The 8,086-nt window shown below is 44.4% G+C and overlaps 1 protein-coding gene across 1 annotated transcript in view; it reads right to left on the reverse strand.

The window, feature by feature from the left end:
- The window catches only part of LOC124798731, a 194,847-nt gene extending 190,688 nt beyond the window's left edge, over positions 1–4,159 (reverse strand). Inside the window, exon 1 of the mRNA XM_047262258.1 lies at positions 3,772–4,159. Within this exon, the coding sequence (XP_047118214.1) occupies positions 3,772–4,159 (388 nt within the window). The remainder of the gene's footprint in view (positions 1–3,771) is intronic.
- Between the last annotated feature and the right edge of the window lie 3,927 nt (positions 4,160–8,086).

Genomic DNA, 8,086 nt, shown 5'->3' on the forward strand with positions numbered 1-8,086 from the left:
CCATTTGGAGAGCCTGCAGGAGTTTATAAGCTGCCAAACGGAAGAATAAATGTATCAAGATGATAATGCCTCACTTCTGTGTGTGCCTAAGCCATCCTTTACTTTCAACAAAACCACAGCGTTAAACAATGTCTAAAACTTACTGAATATTTGTTCCTAAAAATTCCGATGTATTCGGTCTGTTTTGAGTTGTAATCCCATAAGAACTGCAGCTGACAAAGATCACACATCTGGATCTACAACATCTGTTCATCAGGAACAGATGGCTAGTAAGCAGCTGATGAATTACTTCGAACTAAATATTTTAAAATAGGAAATTGGCGGAAAAACATTCCGTGCTTTACAATAGGGAGCAATTTTCGTAGTTGTTACCTAACTGCATTGTGCTGCACATTTGCAGAATGGAAGTGGGAAGCGTTATTGTTATCCTTTCGAATAAGAGACTTCGCCACCTCATTAGGTGTATTTCCAACCAGTTTCGTGGCGCAACTTCTATGGACGTATGTCGGATGTACAGTGCTTCTCATAAGCTTAGCACAAAAAAGTACAAGGAACTCAATTATAAAGTGTTTAAATTCAAAACCGGTAATAGTGTAGGACAATCAAAATATTTACGTGTTATGTTAGTGTCGTGCTAGGTAGTTGTTTTACAAATTCCGATTCCTAATCAGCAGTTTCTAGTGAGAAAAATCCTCCCTCCAGCGCTGCCAGCGCTTCTATTGATAGGAACACCCTCTGCCATGCACTCCATAATGGTTTGCGGAGTATAAATGCACATGTGGAAAAGTGGGAACTTATTTCTATCAAACGAAATTTGTGACTGGACTGAGGATTTATTTGAAGGGAGGGCGGAAAATGTTACCTAGACATGGAGGGTCACTTAAAGATGTAAAATTAACTTCAAACGTATCCCTTGCAGTTCGGATTGTATGTTAATGATTTGGTGGACAATATTAATAGTTACCTCAGCCTTTTACAGATGATGCAGTTGTCCATAACGAATTACTGTCTAAAAAAGTTGCACAAATATTTAGTCACATCTTGATAAGATTCTAAGTTGTGTTAAGGCTTGACACCCTCTTTAAACGTTTAGAAACCTCAAATCGTGCGTTCACAAAACACAGAACTGCAGTATGCTATAACAGTATTAGTCAATCACAATTAGACCGATAAAAATATCTTGTGTAACAATTTGTGTGGAAATCAACTGCAATGAACACACATGGGAGAGCAGTTCACTTGTAAGGCACTAAAAAGATGATTGCTAACGAAACAGCTGTGCGACCTGTCCCAGAATACTGGTCACGTATGTGGGACCCATACCAAAGAGGACTAATAGGGGATGTTGAATGTATATGAAGAAGGGGAGTGCGAATCGTCAAAGTTTGTCTGATTTACTAGAGGCCGTAACGGAAATGCTGAAAGACCTGAGTCTTGAAGATACACCCCAAATATTACACGAAAGCCTACTTACGAAGTAGCCGGCCGCGGTGGTCGAGCGGTTCTAGGCGCTTCTAGTCCGGAACCACGCGGCTGCTACGGTCGCAGGTTCGAATCCTGCCTCGGGCATGGATATGTGCTATGTCCTTAGGTTAGTTACGTTTAAGTAGTTCTAAGTTTAGGGGACTGATGACCTCAGATGTTAAGTCCCATAGTACTTAGAGCCATTTGAACCACTTACGGAGTGACCCGGGCTCGATTCCCAGCTGGGTCGGAGATTTTCTCCGCTCAGGGACTGGGTGTTGTCCTAGTCATCATAATTTCCTCCCCATCGACGCGCAGGTCCCCGAAGTGGCGTCAAATCCAAAGACTTGCACCCGACGAACGGTCTACCCAACGGAAGGCCCTAGACACACGACCTCAAGAGTTTATCAATTTAGTATTGGAGGGAAGCGTGCGGGGTAAAAATTGCGGAGGGAGACGACGAGTACAGTAACAGGTTAATATGTGTATGGGTTGCAGTAGTCATTCGAAGATGAAGAGGCTTCCACAGGATATAGTAGCTTCGAGAGCTGCATGAAATATTCTTCCGAATGAAGACGACAACGACAAGAAAAACAAGAACAACAACAACAGATTAAAATATAGTACTGACAACCAGCCAACACGGATTGACAAAACGTCGTTCTTGTGAAACACAACTAGCTCTTTATCCTCACGAAGTAGTGAGTGGAATCGACTGGAGATGTCAAATTGTTTCCATATTTTTAGATTTCCAGAAGGCTTGTGACACCGCTCCTCACAAGTGACTTCTGACCAAATTGCTAGCCTATCGAGTATCGTCTCAGCTGTGCGACTGCATCCTTGATATCAGGTGACGAAAGTCACAGGTCATAGTAAGTGGCGGAAACTCATAGAGCGAAACAGAAGTAATATCTGACGTTCCCAAAGAAAATGTTAGAACCCCTCTGCAGTTCCTAATCTAGACACGCGTTTTAGGAGAGAATCTGAGCAAATGGTTCAAATGGTTCTGAGCAGTACGGGACTTAACTTCTGAGGTCATCAGTCCCCTAGAACTTAGAACTACTTAGACCTAACTAACCTAAGGACCTCACACACATCCATGCCCGAGGCAGGATTCGAACCTGCGACCGTAGCGGTCGCGCGGTTCCAGACTGTAGCACCTAGAACCGCTCGGCCACCCCGGCCGGCGAATCTGAACAGCCCTCTTGGATTGTTTGCAGATGATGCTATCATTTCCTGTGATATAAAGTAATCAGATGATCAAACAAACTGTAAAACGATTCAGACGAGATATCTGCGTGGCGCAAAAAGCGTCTATTGACTCTAAGTAATGAAAAGCGTGAAGTCGGCAACACGAATACTAAAGGGAATCCGTTAAGTTGCGGTTACAGGATAAAGCACACAAATCTAAATGCTGTAAATTCAACCAAATACTTAGCGATTATAATTACAGATAACGTAAACTGCAACGGTCACTTAGGTAATGCTACGGGGATAGCAAACCAAAGACAGCGATTTACTGGCAGAGCACTTAGAAGATGCAACAGGTTTACTACACAGACTGATTATACTGCACTTGTGCGCCCTCTCCTTGAGCACTGCCGGCCGCTGTGGCCGAGCGGTTCTAGGCGCTTCAGTCCGGAACCGTGCTGCTGCTGCTGTCGCAGGTTCAATTCCTGCCTCGGGCATGGATGTGTGTGATGTGCTTAGGTTAGTTAGGTTTAAGTAGTTCTAAGTCTAGGGGACTGATGACCTCAGATGTTACGTGCCATAGTGCTTAGAGCCATTTGAACCTTGAGTACTGCTGTGCGATGTGGGATCCGCGTAAGGTAGGATTGACGGAAAAAGTTCAAAGAAGGGCAGCTCATTTTTTTTTTTTTTTTTTTTTTTTTTTAGTATCGCAAAATAGGGGAAGGATTGCCACGGGTATGATACGCAAATTGGGGAGGTAGTCATTAAAGCAAAGGAGATTTTCGTTCCTGCCGGACCTTCTCGTGAAATTTGTCCTCGGAGTTTGAAAATATTTTGCTGGCGCCCGCTTACATAGGGAGGAACTATCATCGTAATGAAATAAGAGAAATCAGAGGTGTCACGGAAAGATTTAAGTGTTTAGTTTTCCCGCGCGCTGTTCGATTATGGGACAGTAGAGAAGAAGCTTGAAGGTGTTTCGATGAGCCTTCTGTCAGGCACTTAGTCGTTGCAGATGTAGTGGCTGACGGCTGTTTTACAAATTCCTGTTCCGGAGGCGCGCGGACGAACGTGCGCCGGAGAGCGTCTGAGCAGAGGTAAACAGAGCGTGGTACTGACCTGCGAGGTGGGGCGAAGCCGGCTGTGGTCGCGTCGGCCGGAGGCGGCGTCCCACTGGCACTCGGGCGGACACTGGCTCGCTCACTCGCGCTACGCGACACGACGCTCCGCGCACTCGCTCGCACAGACGGACTGAGAGACGCGTGTTGCCGGGCCGGCGTCGGCGCCGCGATTGAGTTGTGCTGCGGGCGTGACAGCGCGCTCCGCCTCCCGCGGCCGGCCGCCCGGCGCGCCGTTGCCACGTCTCGGGGGCAGCGCGGGGCTCCGCCGCAGCCTCCCGCACCGCAATTATGTAACGCCACCGCCGCCGCAGCAGCAGCCCCTCGGCGCAGCGCAACACCTGCCCAGCGCTCACCCCCCACCACCACCACCGCCCCCACCCCCTCATCCAGCGGCTACTGCCGCGCGCACCGAAACACCCCGTCCGTCCTCCCGGTGCACTCCCGGACCACAACCTTAACAGCCGTCACCTGTCCCACCTCGGACCCAGAGTTCAGTAGTGTGGGGATCACACAGTAGTGACACAGCCGTAAGACGTGAAGAACGGAGTGCGCGTGCAGCGTTTGTGTTTACGTATCTAAAATCAGCAATGATCAACGACATGAGGATGCAGAAGGCAATTGAAACCGCTGCATTAAAGACACGTAACGTGTATCCACAGGACATGTGGCCTGTAATTGAAGAAGTGTAATGATGATCTCTCCATTGGCAAAAAATTCCGGAATAGTCCCCCATTCGGATCTCCGGGAGGGGACTGCCAAGGGGGAGGTTACCATGAGAAAAAGATTGAATAATCTACGAAAGGATAACGTTCTACGAGTCGGGCCGCGGAATGTCAGAAGCTTGAACGTGATAGGGAAACTAGAAAATCTGAAAAGGGAAATGCAAAGGCTCAATCTAGATATAGTAGGAGTCAGTGAAGTGAAGTGGAAGGAAGACAAGGATTTCTGGTCAGATGAGTATCGGGTAATATCAACAGCAGCAGAAAATGGTATAACAGGTGTAGGATTCGTTATGAATAGGAAGCTAGGGCAGAGGGTGTGTTACTGTGAACAGTTCAGTGACCGGGTTGTTCTAATCAGAATCGACAGCAGACCAACACCGACAACGATAGTTCAGGTATACATGCCGACGTCGCAAGCTAAAGATGAACAGATAGAGAAAGTGTATGAGGATATTGAAAGGGTAATGCAGTATGTAAAGGGGGACGAAAATCTAATAGTCATGGGCGACTGGAATGCAGTTGTAGGGGAAGGAGTAGAAGAAAAGGTTACGGGAGAATATGGGCTTGGGACAAGGAATGAAAGAGGAGAAAGACTAACTGAGTTCTGTAACAAGTTTCAGCTAGTAATAGCGAATACCCTGTTCAAGAATCACAAGAGGAGGAGGTATACTTGGAAAAGGCCGGGAGATACGGGAAGATTTCAATTAGATTACATCATGGTCAGACAGAGATTCCGAAATCAGATACTGGATTGTAAGGCGTACCCAGGAGCAGATATAGACTCAGATCACAATATAGTAGTGATGAAGACTAGGCTGAAGTTCAAGACATTAGTTAGGAAGAATCAATACGCAAAGAAGTGGGATACGGAAGTACTAAGGAATGACGAGATACGTTTGAAGTTGTCTAACGCTATAGATACAGCAATAAGGAATAGCGCAGTAGGCAGTACAGTTGAAGAGGAATAGACATCTCTAAAAAGGGCCATCACAGAAGTTGGGGAGGAAAACATAGGTACAAAGAAGGTACCTGCGAAGAAACCATGGGTAACAGAAGAAATACTTCAGTTGATTGATGAAAGGAGGAAGTACAAACATGTTCCGGGAAAATCAGGAATACAGAAATACAAGTCGCTGAGGAATGAAATAAATAGGAAGTGCAGGGAAGCTAAGACGAAATGGCTGCAGGAAAAATGTGAAGACATAGAAATAGATATGATTGTCGGAAGGACAGACTCAGCATACAGGAAAGTCAAAACAACTTTTGGTGACATTAAAAGCAACTGTGGTAACATTAAGAGTGCAACTGAAATTCCACTGTTAAATGCAGAGGAGAGAGCAGATAGGTGGAAAGAATACATTGAAAGCCTCTATGAGGGTGAAGATTTGTCTGATGTGATAGAAGAAGAAACAGGAGTCGATTTAGAAGAGATAAGGGATCCAGTATTAGAATCGGAATTTAAAAGAGCTTTGGAGGACTTACGGTCAAATAAGGCAGAGGGATAGATAACATTCCATCAGAATTTCTAAAATCATTGGGGGAAGTGGCAACAAAACGACTATTCACGTTGGTGTGTAGAATATACGAGTCTGACGACATACCATCTGACTTTCGGAAAAGCATCATCCACACAATTCCGAAGACGGCAAGAGCTGACAAGTGCGAGAATTATCGCACAATCAGCTTAACAGCTCATGCATCGAAGCTGCTTACAAGAATAATATACAGAAGAATGGAAAAGGAAATTGAGAATGCGCTAATTGACGATCAGTTTGGCTTCAGGAAAAGTAAAGGGACGAGAGAGGCAATTCTGACGTTACGGCTAATAATGGAAGCAAGGCTAAAGAAAAATCAAGACACTTTCATAGGATTTGTCGACCTGGAAAAAGCGTTCGACAATATAAAATGGTGCAAGCTGTTCGAGATTCTGAAAAAAGTAGGGGTAAGCTATAGGGAGACGCGGGTCATATACAATATGTACAACAACCAAGAGGGAATAATAAGAGTGGACGATCAAGAACGAAGTGCTCGTATTAAGAAGGGTGTAAGACAAGGCTGTAGCCTTTCGCCCCTACTCTTGAATCTGTACATCGAGCAAGCAATGATGGAAATAAAAGAAAGGTTCAGGAGTGGAATTAAAATACAAGGTGAAAGGATATCAATGATACGAATCGCTGATGACATTGCTATCCTGAGTGAAAGTGAAGAAAAATTAAATGATCTGCTGAACGGAATGAACAGTCTAATGAGTACACAGTATGGTTTGAGAGTAAATCGGAGAAAGACGAAGGTAATGAGAAGTAGTAGAAATGAGAACAGCGAGAAACTTAACATCAGGATTGATGGTCACGAAGTCAATGAAGTTAAGGAATTCTGCTACCTAGGCAGTAAAATAACCAATGACGGACGGAGCAAGGAGGACATGAAAAGCAGACTCGCTATGGCAAAAAAGGCATTTCTGGCCAAGAGAAGTCTACTAATATCAAATACCGGCCTTAATTTGAGGAAGAAATTTCTGAGGATGTACGTCTGGAGTACAGCATTGTATGGTAGTGAAACATGGACTGTGGGAAAACCGGAACAGAAGAGAATCGAAGCATTTGAGATGTGGTGCTATAGACGAATCTTGAAAATTAGGTGGACTGATAAGGTAAGGAATGAGGAGGTTCTACGCAGAATCGGAGAGGAAAGGAATATGTGGAAAACACTGATAAGGAGAAGGGACAGGATGATAGGACATCTGCTAAGACATGAGAGAATGACTTCCATGGTACTAGAGGGAGCTGTAGAGGGCAAAAACTGTAGAGGAAGACAGAGATTGAGGACGTTGTGAAAGGTCTCTGTTGGATTCCTTTCATGTTAATTTCTTAAATCTGTTGTCATTTACGGCATAAATTCCTCTTCGAAATTTACTGTGGCGTTATTTGTGAGCCACCCTCAGGAAGGGACCAGGTCAGTCTGTCCGTGGCGAGCGTCTGAAGTGGTAAGATCTCCAGCTAAGCGCGTGTCTGCTAAGTCCGTAGGACAATGGATTTCTTAAGTTCAGCCTAACTGCAAATTTAATCACCTTTATTTCAGGTTTAACTCTAAAATATCTAATGTTATCTTAAATTGCAACGCTGTGTAATTCGAGTGTGAAGTTCAGAATATATTTCGGTAGTTGCTTTGTCACTACTTTATGAGTAAAGTAGAACCACGTGTTGATCAGTAACTCTAACTAGCATCATCAATCTTCAATGCGAATGTGCGTGAGATTATAACGTCTCGTCTTGACATTATTTTTCAATATAGCAACTTTTCTTTATGTTCAACCCACGTGGGGTGTACTTTGTGAGATCAGTACCACGTGCTTATACAGTTGTTTGACCCATCAGGTTAATAGTAAGACGATAGTAAACAGTTCGAGGTTTTTCTTTAGTAAATTGCGTTTCGATGTAATTTATTTTAATTATCAAAATTATTGTGGAGTTACACCCTTTGTGTAAACCAAGTTGACCATGTGAAGCATGTGGTGTAAGCATCAAATAGCCCTCAGCTATTCTTTTCGGGAAGATTTCACAGAGAGTTAGTATGAATTTAGTATACCAGTGT

This window comes from Schistocerca piceifrons, chromosome 5 (assembly GCF_021461385.2).
Source record: "Schistocerca piceifrons isolate TAMUIC-IGC-003096 chromosome 5, iqSchPice1.1, whole genome shotgun sequence".
In the NCBI taxonomy this organism is placed as follows: Eukaryota; Metazoa; Arthropoda; class Insecta; order Orthoptera; family Acrididae; genus Schistocerca; species Schistocerca piceifrons.